Source organism: Chiloscyllium plagiosum, chromosome 5 (assembly GCF_004010195.1).
Source record: "Chiloscyllium plagiosum isolate BGI_BamShark_2017 chromosome 5, ASM401019v2, whole genome shotgun sequence".
NCBI classification, from domain to species: domain Eukaryota; kingdom Metazoa; phylum Chordata; class Chondrichthyes; order Orectolobiformes; family Hemiscylliidae; genus Chiloscyllium; species Chiloscyllium plagiosum.
The window spans coordinates 53,934,268-53,954,512 of NC_057714.1; the positions used below are offsets into that span (position 1 = coordinate 53,934,268).

At 40.7% G+C, this 20,245-nt stretch overlaps 1 protein-coding gene across 2 annotated transcripts in view; it reads left to right on the top strand.

Annotated features, from left to right (window-relative positions):
- Positions 1-20,245, top strand: part of LOC122549908 (tensin-3-like) — a 434,491-nt gene that overhangs the window by 213,537 nt on the left and 200,709 nt on the right. For both annotated transcript variants that reach the window (XM_043690124.1, XM_043690125.1), the window contains one exon: positions 11,724-11,762. In XM_043690124.1, the coding sequence (XP_043546059.1) occupies positions 11,724-11,762 (39 nt within the window). The remainder of the gene's footprint in view (positions 1-11,723; positions 11,763-20,245) is intronic.

Sequence of the window (20,245 nt, forward strand, 5' to 3'; positions counted from 1 at the left end):
ACTATGTGATTGGCTCCTTGGCAACTGAACAGCTTATAGCTGTGAATGTTTGGTCAGGAGCCATTGGACCTTCAAAAAGGAAGGAAATGTCTTTTTTCTCTGCAAGTAAACCAAAAATCTCAAGCTGGATGAAATAAAAATTATCTTACCTCACCAGTTGCTGCAAGTTGTAGTTCTTAACTGAGAAGTCAAGAGATTTTGTAAGAGCGAAGTCCCCCCCCCCCCCCCGTGGTTCCTACTTGCAAGTGAAAGAAGGGGGACCACATTTGCAGCAAGTCCTGAGACAAAATGGTCATTTCAGTGAACCTTGTAGAGAGGAACCATTCAATTGCATTCCCAGCTTTTCCCTCCACCTATAACATTACCCCCCCCCCGTGGTTCCTACTTGCAAGTGAAAGAAGGGGGACCACATTTGCAGCAAGTCCTGAGACAAAATGGTCATTTCAGTGAACCTTGTAGAGAGGAACCATTCAATTGCATTCCCAGCTTTTCCCTCCACCTATAACATTATTTTTGTTTTTTAGAAAGTAAAACAGAAATGGCTGGGAAAACTCAGCAAGTCTGGCAGCATCTATGGAGTGAAAGCAGAGTTAATATTTCGGGTCCAGTGACTTTTATTCAGACCTGAAATGTTAACTCTAATTTCTCTCCACAGAAGCTACCAGACATGCTGAGTTTTTCCAGCCATTTCTGTTTTGTTTCTGATTCTAGAATTCATAGTCATTTGGTTTATTTTTGTTCGCCATTTTCTTTTTGACTGACTGAATGTGTGGTGGGAAGGGTTTGGGCAAGGTTTGAGTTATATATTGATGGTTCATAACTGTGTATAGAAATTATTTATTGACCAATAATAATTCTTCATAAGTACAGAAACCTGGTTCATGTTGTCTGTCAACTAGTTTCTAATGGACACAAATTGGAGAACTCTACAGTCTTTGATAAAATCTGTAACCTGTGAGATTATCCCATGATAACTGGGCATGATTTCCAGAGCGTAACCCCAGTGAGACAAAACTTAAGTGATAGATGCACACATTTTTTTTCAAGCAAATTTAGCCCATTTCCTCTGAGTAACAAAAGCTAGAATAATATTATTTTCTTTCAATGTCTACATGGACTGCAAGCTAAATATTTCTCTCAGTCAAGTTTTTGTGAAATAGTGCTGCCCCCTTCAAGCCTGACCACTGAGTGTTATATTTGACCTGTGTGTCTAGTTTCAGATTGCTGCCTGTGTCAAATGACTCCAAGAGACAGTCAAATCTTCATTGAGCTTTTCACATAAATCCCAGTTTCAGATTTCCAGTAATGTTTCTCAACAATTCCAGATCAACGGCATTTTGAGATTCACCTGATAGCTAATTGTTAACAAAACTCTTAAGAATTGTCATGATGGGGCTATGGGCCAGGAGCAGGCAGGGGGGACTAGTTTAGTTTGGGATTGTTCAGCACGGACTGGTTGGAGGAAAGGTTCTGTTTCCATGCTGTATGACTCTGATTCTATATGATATCTCTATTGAGTAGAAACTGGAGACATTTTGAAGTACAGGAGAATGGAAAGGGTACAAGAGTATTGGTGGGTGAGTGCTGTGCTGCACAATTGGAAGGTAACTTCTGGCATATGCTGTTAAATCTTAGCTTTGTTGCACCAGTGATTAACTAACTTGCACTGTATGCATTCAAAGCTAAACTCTTGCTCAAATACATTGCTGTTACCAACTCCCCGATCCCACTTCCCAATATGTTCCTTGATGGTTTAGCCTTCAGCTTTCTTATACCCAATGATGAATGTCTTGCGCTTCATATCTGGAGCAGCTGACTAATTTTAAACCATTACTTATTGGCCTTGAGCTAAAAATTGAGATATACCAAGTTTTGTTTTTGGTGACCAGATACAGGCACAAATAATATTTGCAAAGTAAATCTCCTCTGTTGATATAATACTTATTTTTAGAATTCAGAATAAAGGTGATTATGTCAATTTATATTAGAGGAATCAAGTATAACATGGATTCTTTAGCAGTTTCATGCTTTCCATGGATTTAAATGCTGGAAACTGAATCAAAATGAATGGACAGACGTTGTCACTCTTTTCCAAAAGAAAATCAATATGTGAAAGAGAACACCATTCAATATATTGAGCCTTGTATCATTCACAAGCTGCTGCAAAGTTGAGAGGGGTTTACAATATTTATTTCTTCCTCTGGCAAAGTCCTGTCTAAATTCTTGCCGAGTTTGAAATCGTCTCTTGTACAATAGCACTCACTACTAATGATTCTGGGAGACAGCTAACTATTTCACTTTCCTGTGATAAAGTTTGTTGATTTAATTAGTGGCAGAATTGTAAATCCATGAAAAACTCTGTCTGTAGCACTGTTAGTCTGGACAAGGCAGTTGAGTTTAGCAGAATAAATATGGGGAATGATCTCGTGGTTTTATGTTTTACTGATTATAAAATAGGCAAACCCCAGCCAATAGGTTACTGTCCAGCTCCCCATTCCTTCTCATCAGCCCTGATCTTTTCTTTGACAATGAAGTTTTCCACTTTCCAGACCCAATAATGTAGGAATCATGTTGAGTATTTATCATCTCAGCACATACTTGAAGAGGCAAATACAAAACTGCTAGATGTGGAATAAAGAATGAAGAACCTGCTCTTGGCAGGTCACTACTTCTACAAAACAATTCCCCATTACGTCCAGTTAGAACACGCTTAAAAAACTTGGCTCGTTCCATTCTGAGCAAAATAATTGGTTCAACTTTAACTGTTTTTACTGGAACTGTATTCCACATGATATTCCTCCTGTAGGAATGTTTGTCAAAATCTTAGATGTAACCATTAGTCATTTCAATACTTGTTTCCTGTAGTTCATTTTGTAAGAAATTGTCCACTTAAATATTCACTGACTCCCCCTTGGCCTTTTAAAGGCCTTTACCATGTGAGCTTTTAAACTGCTTTTTTCCAGCAAAGACTTAGAATCTAAAATCCACACTTGAACTTCCAAAAAATTAACCAGTTCCTTTTAGAAAGTACGCAGAATTCAGCATAGTATTTTAAATATGTTTTCAAAAGTGATTTGTGCAAGATTAAATCAATTTCATCTGATTGGGAATTAAATACATTTTGAATTCAGCCTAGCGTTTGATTGGGTATGATGATATGAGTTTTGCATTAACAAAATGCATTCTTTGAATGGTCTGTTATTGACCTGAAAAGATCTTTGCATTTAATAGTCTGGCTGCATGTAAGGGTATTATGCAGGCATCCTACATATAATCCAGCCTTATCTGAAAAAAATATTGCTCAGGCAATCATTCCACTATTTTATAATGATTGAGAAGGAAGAGTGAGATTTCCTTCATATCTTCTAGTCATCTTTCCAGTCTTAAACCAATCAGAAATTAGTCCATGAGAGAAACTGCAAAAAGTGGCTTTCTACTCAAGTTACAGATTATGCAATTAATTTTTCAGACTATTCAAAGAGAGAAAAAACATTCCACACAGGTTCATTCTTGTTAATTTATTGGCCTAAGTTAAACATTACCAGCTATCCTTCCACAAATGTTGGTTTAAAGCAGCAGATTTATGATCTACAAGGGGAATTTGATGATGATTCCCTCAGCTTTACATGAAACAATTTAGACCATGAACTTTGTGTTTTCATGCAACACTATTTCTTACTAAAAACCTGTAAAAAGTAGCTTTTTAAAGTGTTTTTTGTAACACACTTTTCATGTAGATCAGGGAGCTAACTTCCTGAAGAACGTTCACAGCCTTTCGTTTTATGTTGATGACTAATTTAGTTACATTGCATGTGTTGTTATGTATGGTTAGCGAAGAAGAGTAGCACAATTTCTGATTGTCCTGGCCAACATTCTATTCTGGACCAAAAGCACAGATGCAAAATTTAGACCATATTACCAGCCATCCCATTTGCATTTGTCAAATGAAATGGAGGTCTTGGCCTAGTGGTATTATCATTGACCTGTTAATCCAGAGACCCAGGAAATATTCTGGGGTCTGGGGTTTGAATCCTGCCACAGTAGAGAGTGGAATTTGAGTTCAGTTTATAAAAAAAAACTAGAATAAAGAGTCTACTGATGACCATGAATCCATTGTTGATTGTCGGGAAAAATACATCTGATCCACTAATGTCATTTAGGGAAGGAATCTGCCATCCTTACCGGGCCTGGCCTGTATGTGATTCCAGACCAATAGCGATGTGGTTGACTCTTAATCGCCCTCTGGGATGGGCAATAAATGCTGGTCTGTCCAGCGATGCCCTCAACCTCACAAATAAATAGAGAAGAAAAATCTTGGAATGTAAGGTGGCTATATCAAAAACAATTACTTTGACTTGAACAATTACTTTATCTCTTGTTGAAGCGTAATACAAATATGCAATATGGATACAACACTTTATAGTTATACAGTGTCTTTAGTGCAGTAAGATATTGCACGGTGCTTCATAGGAACACTTTCTGGTGACGTAAAGCAATATTGGGGTAGATGGCCAAAACATTGATTTTGTCTGAAAGAGAGTAGAGGCAGAAGGTTTTGAGGTGGGAATTTTGGTGCTCGGTTTATAGCAGATGATCCAGCTCCAACTGATGGAGCAGCTAATGAGGAATGCTTATGAGGCTAGAATCAGTTGAGCGCAGATATCTTAGAGGGTTGTTGACTGAGAGGAGATTACCAAGTTAGGAAGAGATGTGGCCATTAATGGATTTGGAAACTAGTTTTAAAATCGAAGCATTGCTTTACTGGGACTTAGTCAAGGTCAGCATGGGTGATGGCTGAACAGAACTTATGTACATGGGTATCAGAGTTTTAAATGAGTACAGTTTTCTGAAATATGAGAGGGAGCAAAAAGTATATTGCAATTATCAAATCTCAAGTTAACAAAGGGTTGTCTGAAAGCTTGAGCAGCAGATGAGCTGGGGCAAGGCTAAAGTAGGAAGTTAATACAGAGGTGAACATTGGAATCTTTTTGGGGAAATATATTCTGGAAGCTCAGGTCAGGATCAAATATGATACTGTTGTAGATACCTAGGGAGCAGAGTTAGGAGCTTGGACTGAAGATGATGGCTTCAGTCTTGCGAACGTTTCATTGCAGCTCATTTCGGTTCATTCAGTACTGGATGTCTGACAATTTAGAAACAGTCGAGGTGTCAGACTGATGGTATGGTGTTCCCATAATTGGATAGAGCATTAAAACAATTATACTTTGACACTTGACTGGAGACAAGTCAGCTTTTCACCCCAGTGATTGGGCAGTAATGAATGACATTGAATAGAACACAAGTGGAAATGTAATTTAAAATATTAATATGTATATATATATTGCCAGAAAATCTATCACTATCACATTGTGCTTGTTCACCTACACAGGTTCTCAGCAGGATCTGTCTAAAATCGCAATTCAACCTGGATCAGCACAAATTGTCCTAATGAACTGCCTGTGTAATTTTTTTAATCCTCAGCCCTTCTTCTTGCTTTGCTATGCTTTATTTATAAAGTAACCAACTGCTGCTACGTGTTTCCTGAAGGGGCTGTGAAACTCAACTAGTGGGTTATCCACAAGAATGTTTTGCTGGACACAATGATATGTCTAAGGTTGCTATTTTGCATAAGCATATGTAGGGGAGTTGGAGAAGTTACCATCATGTTGCCCATTCTTTTCTGTTTTTCATTCCTATCTCTTCTGTAACTTTTCTTGTTGTAGAGATGTACAGCACGGAAACAGACCCTTTGGTTCAACTTATCCATGCTGACCAGATATCCTAACCTAATCTAGTCCCATTTACCAGCTCTTGGCCCATATCCCTCTAAATCCTTGCTACTCCTGTACCCATCCAGATGCCTTTTAAATGTTGTCATTCTACCAGCTTCCACCACTTCCTCTGGCAGCTCGTTCAATACATGCACCACCCTCTGCGTGAAAAAGTTGCCCCTTAGATCCCTTTTACATTTTTCCCCTCTCACGTTAATTTTATGCCTTCTAGCTCTGGACTCTCCCACCCAGGGAAAAGACCATGTCTATTTAGCTTTTCCATGCTCCCCCATGATTTTATAAACTTCTATAAGGTCATCCCTCAGCCTCCTGTGCTCCAGGGAAAGCAACCCCAGCCTATTCACCCTCTCCCTGTAGCTCAAACCCTTTAGTCCTGGCAACATCCTAGTAAATCTTTTCTGAATCATTTCAAGTTTCTCAACATCCTTGGGAGACTAGAATTACACACTGTATTTCAAAAGTGGCCTCACCAATGTCCTATACAGCTGCAACATGACCTCCCAACTCCTGTACTCAATGCTCTGACCAATAAAGGAAAGCATACGAAGCGCCTCCTTCACTATCCTATTTACCTGCGACTCTACTTTCACAGAGCTATGAACCTACACTCCAAGGTCTCTTTGTTCAACAACACTCCCTAGGACCTTACCATTAAGTGTATAAATCCTGCCATCCCAAATGGCAGCACCTCACATTTATCTAAATTAAACTCCATCTGTTACTCCTTGCCCCATCTGATCAAGACTCTGTTGTACTCTGTGGAAACCTTCTTAGTTGTCTGCTCCACCTCCAATTTTGGTGTCATCTGCAAACATACTAACTGTACCTTCTATGTGCATACCTAAATCATTTTATATAATGATGAAAAGCAGTGGACCCACCACCTTTTCCTTGTAGCACTCCACTGGTCACAGGCCTCCAGTCTGAAAAACAACCCTCCACCCTCGAGCCAGTTTTGTATCCAAATGGCTAGTTCTCTTTGTATTCCATGTGATGTAACCTTGCTTACCACTCTCCCATGGGGAACCTTGTCGAATGTCTTACTAAAGTCCATATAGATTCTGTGCACTACTCTGCCCTCATCAATCCTCTTGGTTTTATGTGTGGGAATAAACAATGTCCTTGCCTTTCCAAATGCATGGACATCTTGTTCCTCAGGATTTCGCCCACCAACACTGATGTAAGGCTCACTGCTCCATGTTCCCTGGCTTTTCCTTACCACTTTCCTAAATAGTTAGCCAACCTCTAGTCTTCCGGCACCGCACCTGGGACTATAGATGATACAAATATCTCTGCAAGAGGCCCAGCAATCACTTCCCTAGCTTCCCACAGAGCTCTCTGGTACATCTGATCAGGTCCTGGGGATTTAAGCACCTGTATGTGTTTTAAGACATCCAGTACCACTACCTCTGTAATATGGACATTTTTTCAAGATGTCACCATCTATTTCCCCACATTCTTTGTTCTCATGTCCTTCTTCACAGAAAATAGTGATGAAGAATATTTGTTTAGTATCTCCTCCATCTCCTGCAGCTCCACACAAAGGCTACCTTGCTGATCTTCGAGGATCCCTATTCTCTCCCTAGTTACCCTTTTGTCTTTAATGTTTTTGTGAAAACCCTTTGGATTCTCCTTAATTCAAATTGCTAAAGCTATCTCATGCCCCCTTTTTGCTCTTCTGATTTCCCTCTTAAGTCTACTCCTACTGCCTTTACACTCTTCTTAGGATTCACTCGATCTCTCCTGTCTATACCTGACATATGCTTCCTTCTTTTTCTTGATCAAAACCTCAAATTCTCTGGTCATCCAGCATTCCCTGCACCTAGCAGCCTTACTCTTCATGCAATAGTAAAAGCAAAGTTACTCCTGGTCATAATATATCCTCTGTCAGGATTTAGAAAATCGAAAGGAAAACATCTTGAGCAAGTTTCAGAATTACATCTTGCTGCATTTGGATGCAAAAAGTCTTGTTTTCCTCTTTGCGGTCTTGTATAATATGACTGTTTGGACAGCACGGTGGCTCTTTAGCTAGCACGGCTGCCTCACAGCACCAGGGACCCAGGTTTGATTCCAACCTGAGGCGACTATCTGAGTGAAGTATACACATTCTCCCTGTGTCTGTGTGGGTTTCCTCTGTGTGCTTCAGTTTCCCTCCACAGTCCAGAGATGTGCAGGTTAGGTGGAACGGCCATGCTAAGTTGCCCATAAGTGTCCAGGGATGTGCAGGCTAGGTTGGTTAGCTGTGAGAAAGTGAGGAGTGCAGATGCTGGAGATCAGAGTCAAGAGTGGGGTGCTGGAAAGGCACAGCAGGTCAGGTAGCATACAAGGAGCAAGATTATCGACGCTTTGGGCAAGAGCCCTTCATCAGGAATGGTTAGCTGTGGGCAATGCAGGGTTTCTGGGAAAGGGTAAGGTTGAGGTTCTATGTGGGATGTTCTTCAGAGAGTCAGTGTGGACTAGATGGGTCAAATGGCCTGCTTCCACACTGAAGGGATTCTATATGTTAAAATAATTTGAAGCTGTACAGTATCAGTTCACCATTACCACTTGAGCAACACAAATGGATATGCTGACGTTGCTGTGTCTCTTTGAAAATCACAGCATGTCTATCTCTGGCCTAATGGATAATTGCTTTTTGACGAACACATTGAAGAGTAGGTGATGAACATGATGTATAATTTCTAATTAATATGTACTTCCTACACTCTGTTTCTTATATCATATATCTCATTGTGCCTTGTTTTTCGAAGAGAGGCTACAGTATGATCACCTCTAGGTGTCATCCACTTCATCTTCCATTTGGAAACTTGATTACTAGAAACAGTGTTTGAGATCAGAATCCTTCACAGTGGAGTTTGGATAGCTATTTGAGTTATATTTCAGGTAAATGCATCCCAAAAATTATTATTTTTGGTTGTTGTTGCTGTGTGTGATGGTCATGTGTGAAAGTTGGTGCATATGGTGATTAAAGGGTTAATGTTGGAGACTACATTTTCATCCAATCTGCTGATGTCCTATTGTCTTGGTTGGGGAAAGGGGGATTCTAGCTTAAGATTTCAATGGAGACAATGGGAAATCGTTCTTCTCTGATTGGCTTGTTAGATGTAAGAATGAAAGCTATGTAACTTGTACCTGCCACTATCGTGTAATAAACTACATCTGTCTGTTCAGGCAAGTGCTTTTTCTGATCAATATTCACTTGTCCTGTGTCACTGTTGAACAATAGGGCCTTTGGAAAGAGTAGAAAGGTACATTGGTGGCAGTACTTGAACACCACTTCAGAGACCTCAGCACATCATCCAGGTTGTCGTTTTAGTATGTTGTATAGGGAGTGCTGCTCCTGGCATCGATGCTGGGTCTTCGATGAGACATCAACCTCTCAGGTGAACCTAAAAGTTGCTATGGTGTTATTTGAAGAAAAATAAGGACACTTTTTCCTGGAACCTTGGCTAACTTGATGAATCCTTCAAGCAATGTCATTAAATCAAAGAAAATAATCTGGTCATTCATGCACTTGCTATTTGTGAGATTCAAAGTTTGGGTGAAGATTTGTAGCTCGGGTGCTCGTTGTTGTGGTTCTGTTCGCCGAGCTGGAAATTTTTGTTGCAAACGTTTCGTCCCCTGTCTAGGTGACATCCTCAGTGCTTGGGAGCCTCCTGTGAAGCGCTTCTGTGGTGTTTCCTCCGGCATTTATAGTGGCCTGTCCCTGCCGTTTCCGGTTGTCAGTTTCAGCTGTCCGCTGTAGTGGCCGGTATATTGGGTCCAGGTCGATGTGTTTGTTGATGGAGTTTGTGGATGAATGCCATGCTTCTAGGAATTCCCTGGCTGTTCTTTGTTTGGCTTGCCCTATCATGGTAGTGTTGTCCCAGTCGAATTCATGTTGCTTGTCGTCTGCGTGTGTGGCTACTTAGGATAGCTGGTCGTGTCGTTTCGTGGCTAGTTGATGTTCATGGATGCGGATCGTTAGCTGTCTTCCTGTTTGTCCTATATAGTGTTTTGTGCAGTCCTTGCAAGGGATTTTGTACACTACATTAGTTTTGCAACAAAAATTTCCAGCTCGGCGAACAGAACCACAACATTTGTGAGATTTTGCTGTGAAGGAGCTGCTTGCTGCATTTGCCTGCCTAATGGACGTGACTGCATTTCATAAATACTTAATTGAATTTTAAGCTTTAGGATCGCGCAGAGATGTGTAAAGATGCTGAGTAAATGAAAGTTTATTTGTTATTTGTACAAATTTGTTTTTAAATGAGACATTCGAGCAAAAGACTTTGAAAGAATTAGGGAAGAAAGTTTTCAGATGAGAAAAAAGGTTCTATCTGGCCAGATAAGTGCACATATGCCTCTTATGCCACAATAATCTTCCTCTCATGTTTATATTATCAGGTAACTACCAGTCTGTGTAATGTCTAAAGCAAGTTATTTGTAAAGAGGCAAACGCTCTGCAACAAACACATGCAACCTTTCAACCTTGTTTGAGTGTTTCCTGTCATTTTATTTTATTCATCAGCATTTTAAACACTCCTGAAGTTTACGTTTTAACTTTCTTGGTCTGTCAAGAGTTTCCAAATGTTAACCATGACAGCTGCTGGGACTGTTGGTAAACATTCAGCCCAGCAGTATTCTTTAAAAATTGAGCTTTGATTAACGTGCTGGTAAATTGAACTGGGTGAAGTGCACGTTGAGCCTGAAAGATCAGCTGGTTCTGATTTGTCTTAATGTCCATCTAAACAGATGGTAAGGACCTTGGTTTTTGCAGTTTATCAGTAAAACTACCTGATGCAATGCAGATTCTTTTCATTCTGCTCTGAAATGTCATACTAGATGATGTGCAAAGGTCTTGGAGTGAGACATGGAGGAGCAATCTTTTCAAAAGTGAAATTGCTACCAACTGAGCAATTTGTGATCAATCAAGGAATTTAGATTTATCCAGATAATGAGAACAACATCTGAACCCTGTGATTGAACTTCAGCCTTTGCACGTTCTTCAGTGCTCTCTGTACTATTTGAACGCAACATTGTTATTCACTTAGCTATAAGGACAATGGCTACAAAGCAACTTAAGAAGATGATCGTCATGCTCAAAGGATAGCAAACAGTGAGCAACAAATCTAACTCCACCAATGTCATTCAAGTTGTGAATTCAAGAGGAAAACATAAATTAATATGAGAGAAATCTTGGTTTAAGATCTTTCTAACTTCACAGTAAAAATGCATGTGTTGTGATGTAATAATCCTGAGACAATAAAAATAATGCATAACTTACAACATTCTGAACTCATAGCTAGGTACAAAATGTACCTGAGTATTGCAAATGTACTGAAAACAAACAAAACTTCCAAATAATAGTGAAAACTCAAATTTCTCACCCATGAATCTGTTGATGTAAAATACATTTTGATTAAAGCATGTCACAACAGTTGATTGGACGTGTAAAGATCCCCAGTGACAGTTGAGATTACCCTATATTCAGTAGGCTACTTGCCTGTTGCAACTTTTAAATATGGAGGAAAACTTTAGGTAAATCATTAACCAGTATTGGTCATTGCATGTTCAAACTCACAATATGGTTGGTGTAAGATTTTGTTAAATGCACTCAAGAAGCACAAATGTAATCATTTGGAGCTATCCACTGCAGGTAGACTAGGTGTGTGTTTACTTTGTTAGTTTGTTCTGGCTTAATTACACAACGAGTGTTTATCAGGAAATGGGTGGCATGGTCTCAAGGATGTGCTGCTAGCTGGCTGGTTAATATTTTCCTAAAACAGCATTATTACCTTCAGCACTGGAAATGTAGTCCTTTTCCCTCTTCAGCCATTGTGATTTTTAAGAAAATCTCGTTTTAAAAGTGAAAGTGTTGCATGGCTGTTCTTTGTTTTCCTTGCCTCAAAATATTGAAATTAAACCTGCTGTCTTGTTCTTTTTTTCCAGGTTGTGACACCATGCTTGCCACCGGTCAACTATGAGTTGGTAAGTAGTTCTTAATGCTACTTGATAGGTGTTTTCTATGGTGATGTTGTTGTCAAATGACTTATGATCCTGAGTATTAAACAAAACCGGATAGCAGTTTGGTTTCAGTATGCTAATTCGTTAGAGGTTGATAGAAATGGTTGCAGGTGCCTGTTCTGTTTGCTGATATTCACATTGAGACATACTCTGACGAAGGGACCTTGGACTTTCTATTGTCACATGATTGGAAAGGTGCGTACATGCAGTAAGAAACAAACACGTTTCTTGGCTAGATGCCAGTATTAAAGTTCATTATTGCCAATTGAGCAGCAGAATGTCACTGTGTTCCTCAGTAGAAGTTCAGTGACCAGGGAACTAATAGGATTTGGTCTTTAATCTGTGTTTGTATGAATGAAAACATTGTTTGGTAGATACACTGGAACATAATGCATGTTAAGAAGCAGCATATGCCTGCCGGACTGTATAAATCCCCAGTGACAAAAGCAGTGCCTTGTGTTCTGTTTTTCTGTTTATTAGTACTGGGCTCAGCCTGAAGCGCCGTTTATGTAACTCATATGGCCTTTCACCCTGTGAAGCAGAAATCGATTATCGCATGGTCAACTGTGAAATAAAATTGCAAATAGGTTTATTTATTTTCTGAGGGAAGCACTACACACTTCTTCCACCTCCACTTCAAAAGATTTCTTGATATTTAATTGGAAGATTTCTAACAGTCTAATCCCAAGTATTATCCCCATGGGGCATGGGCGAACAATAAATAGTTTCTAAGTGAATTGTATATTTTGCTCCGTATTGTATTCAAATTAGCAGTAACAATGAAATTTTCAGTGTCTGTACTTCAAGCTCAAGGCTATAAATACCATTGTGTCACTCTTCTCTAATTAACTAGTTTAATGAATGCTTATAATGTTTGGTAGCTGTGTCACTAGACCAAACCAGCCAAACTCAGCTCTAGCCTTTGGAATAAAGATAGTTTGATATGATTAGGTTGCGCTGAATATTAATTCAGGGTTGCAGAGATCAAAGTATTTTCAACCTGTCTGGGCCTTGTATAAATACAAAATGCGGTTCTCACTTTGGGTTTTCTCTTGAGCTCAGTGGCAGTCCTACTTTTAAATGTCGTCAGGGTATCTCTCTGAGGCAAAGCAATTTACAACATTGAAGGGGGTCATTTGGCCCATTGTGTCTATGTCATCTGAAAATGAGTATTCCAGCCTGATCTCACTTCCCAGCTGTCAGCCTGTAGCCTTGTGAGTTACAGCACAACAAGTGAATACGAAACTTCAAGTTCACCAACATGTGGCTGTAAGAGATTCTCTTCAACCCCTTCCACAAAACTGCATCACTGTTGTGCCCTCTTAATTACTGGACATTCTGCTAAATGAAAGTAGTTTTTCCTATTGATTATATTTAGGCACTTAATAATTTTATACACCTCATTTAAAATCAGCCTTTTGTGTTTTAAGGAAAACAACTCCAGCTTATTCAGTCATAGCTTAACCTCTTCGGTCCTGGCAACATTTTTCTAAAAATCCATTATAAAAGCAAAATAAGACAGATTTTTGGAAATCTAAATAAAAAGAAAACAAAAAGGGCTGGAAATGCTGAGCAGGTAAGGCAGCATCTATCGAAAAAAACCAAGTTACTGTTCCAACTCGAATCAGATCAGCTCCTTGAACCTGAACATTAACTCTTTCCCTCCATGGATGTTGCCTGAACTTGTCATTTCCAGCAGGTTTTCGTAAACAGCTTAATGAATCTTCTCTGTTTCCTCCCTATTTCAATACAGTGACAAAATTCATACTCAGGAGTGCCCCACACTGCCTAAGATCTAATTATAAAATACCAGCATCCAAGTGTGTCGCAACAGCCCCTCCTTGTGATCAGAGCTCATATCACACCTTTTATTTGACTCACAATTTGTGTGCATTTGGACTAAAAACATTTTTGAGTGATATGCCCAGATAACAATTGTTAAACTGCTACGCTTGATTACATAAAGGACCATAGGCATTAGAAAAAAAGAGAGAGAAAACTGATTGTATGTAACCTGTGACCAAAAGTGAGGAGAGATTCCTCCACAGCCAGTACAAAGATTGAACCAACTCCTCGATGTCATTCCACTTCCCCAGTTAGTCAGTTGGGGTCAATTTTACTGGAATTCTGCGTGACTAATATATAAAGCTTGAATAATATTCTAATGATGGATATGCTTTCTGGTCTATGTTGAAACATTCCAAGAAAGGTCCCTATTAGAATTGTTTCGAAACATGTTATTGCAAATATCTAGTTCATGGTTCATTTAATATTTTAAAGGTAATAATTCATCCCAGATTTTATTTTTCATTGGTGGGACATGGGTATCGCTGGCAGGCCAACATTTATTGCCTGTCTGCAGTTGCTGTTCAGGTCATGGTGTTGGTGGTGATAATGAGCTGCCATCTTGAACCGCTGCAGTCCATTGTAGGTAGACCCATGACACTCTTCGTGAGGGAATTCTAAGATTTTGACCCAGCAACAGTGAAGGAACAGCCATATATTTCCAAGTTAGGATGGTGAGTGGCTTAGAGATACTTGCAGGTGTTAATGTTCTCATGTTTCTACTGTCCATGCCTTTCTCAATGGAAGTGATTGTGGGTTTGGAAGGTGCTGTCTCAGGATTTTTGTTGAATTTCTGCAGTGCATCTTGTCAATAGTACACACTGCTGTTAATGAGCGTGAGTGGTGGAGGGAATGGATGCTTGTGAATGTGGTGCCAATCAAATGGGCTGCTCTGTCCTGGATAGTGTCAAGCTTCTTGAGTGCTGTTGGGGCTACACCATCCAGGCAAGTGGGAAGTATTCCAACACACTCTTGACTTGTGCCTTGCAGATGATGCAGGAGCTTTGGAGAGTCAGGAGGTGAGTTACTTGCCACAGTATTCCCAGCTGCTGTTCAGTTCTTGTAGCCACTGTATTTATAGGAGAATTCAGTTGAGTTTCTGGTCAACATTAACCCCAGGATGTTAACAGCAGGTGACAGCAGGTGATTCAGTGATGGTAACACCATTGAATGACAAAGGGGTGGTTAGATTTTCTCTTATTGCTGGTCATTGCCTGGCATTTGCATGGTAAGAATTTTACTTGTCATTTGTCAGCCAAAACCTGGAGATAATCCAGATTTTGTTGCATTTGCAAACATTCAGAAAAAGGCAATTCCTTTTCACGATGATGGTGGTTTGCATGTGGAGTGAACTTCCTGAGGAAGTGGTGGATCTGGGCACAATTACAAGAATTAAAAGACATTTGGATAAGTACATAAATAGGAAAGGTTTGAAGGGATATAGGCCAAGAACAGGCAGGAAGCACGTTTAGTTTGAGATTATGTTCGGCATGGACTAGTTGGACTGAAGGGTCTGTTTCTGTGCTTTATGATGCTGAGTCTATAAGTATAACAGTAAAGATACTATGGTAACTTATTAATTGCCAGAGCACCTGGCAAGGATGTGCAAAGTTCAACCTAAGTTAAGGAAGTTCAGAGGTTTCCCATGTTTGTCTAATCGTCTTTATAAGGATAGTCTGGTGCTGACGACATGGGCATGGAGATGGGTGAAGTTTAAGAAGGCTCTCCAGTTTCAGTTTATCTGGATGTTTATTGTGTTGCTCTGATTTTCATTCCAGCTTGGATCTTGTGTAATTTTCAAATCGATGAGAAACATTAACAAAAATAAGTGACAGTTGGACAGACCAATGCTAATGGCCTACTGTTATTGGCACTGGACTAATAATCCAAAGATCAGGTAATGTTCCAGGGACCAGTTCGAGTTCTGCCATGATAAATGATAGAATTTGAATTCAATTGAAATCTGGAATTAAGAATCTAATGACAACCATGAAACACAGAGAAGATAGGAGCAGGAGTATGTCAGTTGACCCCTCGAGCCTGCTCTGATTCAATATGAACATGGGTGATCACTGAGTTCAGTAAGTTAATTCCACCCTCACCCTGTCCCTTTATCCCTTTCACCTTCAGAGCTATATCAAACTGCTTCTTGAAAAAACACACCTTTTTAGCCAGAACCATTTTCTGTGGTAGTGAATTCCTCAGGCTCACCACTCTCAGGGTGAAGGAATTTCTCCTCGTCTTAGTCCTACAAAGTTTACCCCTTATCCTTAAACTATGACCCCTGGTTCTGGACTCAGGGTGATCCTTTCTGTATCTAACCTATTTAGTCATGCTCAAATTTTATTGGTTTCTGTGAGATCTCTCCTCATTCTTCTAAACTTGAATGAATGCAATCCTCACCAACTCAATTTCCCCTCATAGGTCAGTCCTGTCATCCCAGGAATCTATTTGGTTAATCTCCGTTGCACTTCCTCTGTAGTGAGAATGTCCTTCTTCAGATAAAGAGAACAATACTGCACACAGTGTTCCTGGTTTGGCCTCACAATGCCTTCTTCAATTGCAGAAAGACATTCTTCTTCCTGTAATCGAATTCTCATACTATGAAGGCCAATACACAGTTTGCTGCCTTTACTGCCTACTGCACCTGCATGCTTGCTTGCAGCGACTGGTGCACATGTCCATCATGAGCTGGGTGTCCATCTCCCCTTTCTTAATTTACAGCGAGTCAAATACTGCCTTCCTATTTGTTTGCTCCCAAAATGACTAACCTCCCATATATTTGCATTACACTGCATCTGCCCACCCACTCAACCTGTCTAAATCATATTGTAACATCTCTACATCTTCCTCAAAACTCATCCTTTAATCCAGTTTTGTGTCGTTTGCAAGTTTTAAGATATTGCAATCATTTAAATTAATTCAGAATAGCACCGATCTCTGCAGTGCCACTCAGAAAAAGACACATTTCTTCCTACTTTATGTTTTATACCTGCTAGTCTATTTTCTATCCATGTCGATTGTCAGAATATCCCAGGGAAGGAAATCTTAAAATTCTTGCCTGATCCAGCCTATATATGACTGCAGACCCATAGCAATGTGGTTGACTCTTGACTGCCCTCCAGGTAATTAGTGACGGGCAATAAATGCTGGCCAAACCAGTGGCACCCATGTCCTGTGAATGAATGATCAAAAAAAAGTCATAATGTAATTGTGAAAGGTGGTTCACACTTTGACCCAGATTTTTGAGAGATGTTCCATTCGGCAAAAACTGCAGGACTAGCTGAAAATTGTGTGCCTAGTCCCCAAAGATAGCATTTGCACATGCATGAGATACAGACGCTGCTCACTATTTAAACCATCAGCTGCAACCACTGAAGTGGGACATCGGTAGCCTTTGGAGTATGAAACCTGCAGTTTGTGGATAAGACTTGGAAGAGTAGATCTGGTCTTGGTGGATATTTGTTTGGCGAGCCAGGATAACTTGTGGAGAGGAAAGGTACCCCTTTTGGTCTGGCTGAGATTACCTTTTGGGGGATATAAATTGTCCTTTTGTAGAGGTAAGGTACCCCTTGCAATTGTTAAAGTAATCATGAATGTTTGTCGATGCTGGAAATCTGAAACAAAACCAGAAACTGCTGGAGAAACTCTGTGGAGAGAAGCAAGAGTTAATGTTTCAGTTCCAATGACCCTCCTTCAGGACTACAAGTAGTAGCTTTGTTAAGGCATTTAAAAGACCTTGCCTTTAAGTCTTAAAAAGTCTGGATTGTTTGAAACAAAAACAATTGGTCGCTATTTTATTCTGTTGACATAGGCCGGGGATTTCTGATATTGAGTTATTGCCTCAGGACAGAGTTCCAAACTATCTGTTCTCAAGGAGTGGTACTTTCCCTTCCACAGTTTGTTCATTGCAAATTGTTATGGACTCTTTGAAGTGATCCTGTGAATAAATTCCAATGTTTGTTGTTACAAGGGATTGCACTGTAGAGTAATATGTTTGTTGTAAGACGTTATTCCAGCTAAAGGAATGGAAAAATGATATTTTTAAAGTGTGTAACTTTTCTTCCAATACAGTGTAGTTTGTAATAGACATTTGAAATCCTATTTTTTTAGAACTTTCTTTAATCCAATCTTTTTGATGGGTTCTAATGTGTATGCCCATGGTAGATTCCTAGTTAAATTAGTTACACCGACACCATTCCCCATCTTTCCCTCCGCTACATTGATGACTGCATCGGCGCCACCTCGTGCTCCCACAAGAAGGTTGAACAGTTCATCAACTTCACATTCCACCCCGACCTTAAATTCACCTGGATCATCTCAGACGCCTCCCTCCCCTTCCTGGATCTTTCCATCTCCATCAATAGGGACTCACTCAACACTGACATCTTCTACAAACCCACCAATTCCCACAGCTACCTGGACTATACCTCCTCCCACCCTGCCTCCTTATTCCCAATTCCTCTGCCTCTGCCCCATCTGCTCCCAGGAGAACCAGTTCCACCACAGAACACACCAGATGGCCTCCTTCTTTAAAGACGCCATTTGCACCACCTACAAATGGACTCCACCACCAAAGATATACTTCTCTCCCCACCCCTATCTGCTTTCCGTAAAGACTGTTCCCTCCGTGACTCTCTTGTCAGGTCCACCCTCCCCTCCCACCGCAGGAATTGCAAAACCTGCACCCACGCCTACCCCCTCATCTCTGTTCAAGGCCCCAAAGCAGTCTTCCACATCCATGAAAGTTTCACCTGCACATCCACAAATGTCATTTACTGTATCTGTTGCTCCTGATGCAGTCTCCTCTGTACTGGGGAGACACGACACCTACTCGCAGACCGCTTCAGAGAACATCTCCAGGACACCCGCGCCAACCAACCCCACCGCCCTGCGGCTGAGTACTTCAACTCCCCCTCCCACTCTGCCGAGGACATGCAGGTCCTGGGCCTCCTCCATCGCCACTCCCTAACTACCTGACGTCTGGAGGAAGAATGCCTCATCTTCCGCCTCAGGACCCTGCAACCCCATGGCATTAATGTGGATTTCACCAGTTTCCTCATTTCCCCTCCCCCCACCTTATCCCAGATCCAACCTTCCAACTTGGCACCGCCCTCATAACCTCTCCTATCTGTCCATCTTCCTTCCCACCTATCCGCTCTACTCTCCTCTCTGACCTATCACCATTACCCCCACCTCCATCTACCTGTTGTGCTCTCAGCTATCTTTGCCCCAGCCCCACATCCTCCTATTTATCTCTCCACCCCCGAGGCTCCCAGCCTCATTCCTGATGAAGGGCTTTTGCCTGAAATGTCTATTTTTCAGCACCACACTCCGACTCTAATGACCAGCATCTGTAGTCCTCACTTTTGTGTAGTTCAGTTAGCATCACATTTGTAAGGCAACAGAATGGTGTGTGTGTTTATATTGGTATGAATTGTCAATAATTTGCCTTTGAAACTATAAAGCATAATGGGGATGTTGGGGGTGTGGGGCTGGTGGTGGGGGAATGTGTTGATATGGAGTGTATTGAAGGCCATGAGCGTTGGACAGGAGTGCATAGGTGACATGGAGGATATAAGGAATCGTGGGCATGTATCAGTGTAATAACTAGGTGTGGGGGTGGGGGCTTGTTTGGGGGCATACTTTGGAGGAGTGGATGAGAGGCATGTAGTGGCATGGACAGAGCATATTGAGTGTGAGAGGGCTGGAACGATATTTCATGTTTTGTTCATTTTTTAATTTACACTTTAATGCAGTGCTGGTGCACCACGGCCGGACTTCCATGTAGCCAGTTTCTGCACTCAATTCCAGGTCACACAGCCTCCCTCACGGGGAATTTTGCTATCGCAAGTCATTTTCTCCCCAGACAGGGTTTGTGAAGCTGCGAGGTGACGACTCTGCCCACCCAACCTGGGAGCAAACACTCATTGTAATCCCAGTTTGAAAAATGTGAGGAAACAGAAGTTGCAAGATTGCCTAATTTGGATGAATCTACTGCGGGCCTCAGTGTCACACTGCAAAAGAAGTGACCAGAGGATTAGCTTGAAAATATTGAAAAGAAATCTGAACAAGAGACTGATGTCTCCACAGACAAAGGAGGGTAAATTAAAGAGAATAGATGCAGTTGTGGAGAATTTTACTGAGGATGGCGGAATACTTATTATGGATGGTCCATAGAGAAGTAATTAACTTGAAATATTGTGTCTGCAGTAGCAAGTATACCAGAGCTATTTCACAACAGCTCTGAGGAAGAGTGATCTAGACTCAAAACTTTAGTTTCCTTTTCTCTCCATGAATGTTGCGTGATCTGTTGTGATCTCCAGCATTTTTTGTTTCCAGTTCAGTCATAAATCATGTTGTTAATAGCTCTTGTTTTGTGCAGTTACTTTATGTACAAGAGAAGTTTGTTTTGTTTAAAAGTTAGAAATATTGTGACACAGTTTGGTTTAAACAAGGTATTCACATCTCTTTTTAAATGCCAACAATTCCTAACTGGGTTGTCATAGAGCCATATAGAACTGAGTGTGGCCATTTTAATTGACCTATTTGGACACAGCTACCTCATGGACTTAAACCAGGACCTTCTGGCCCAGAGATAG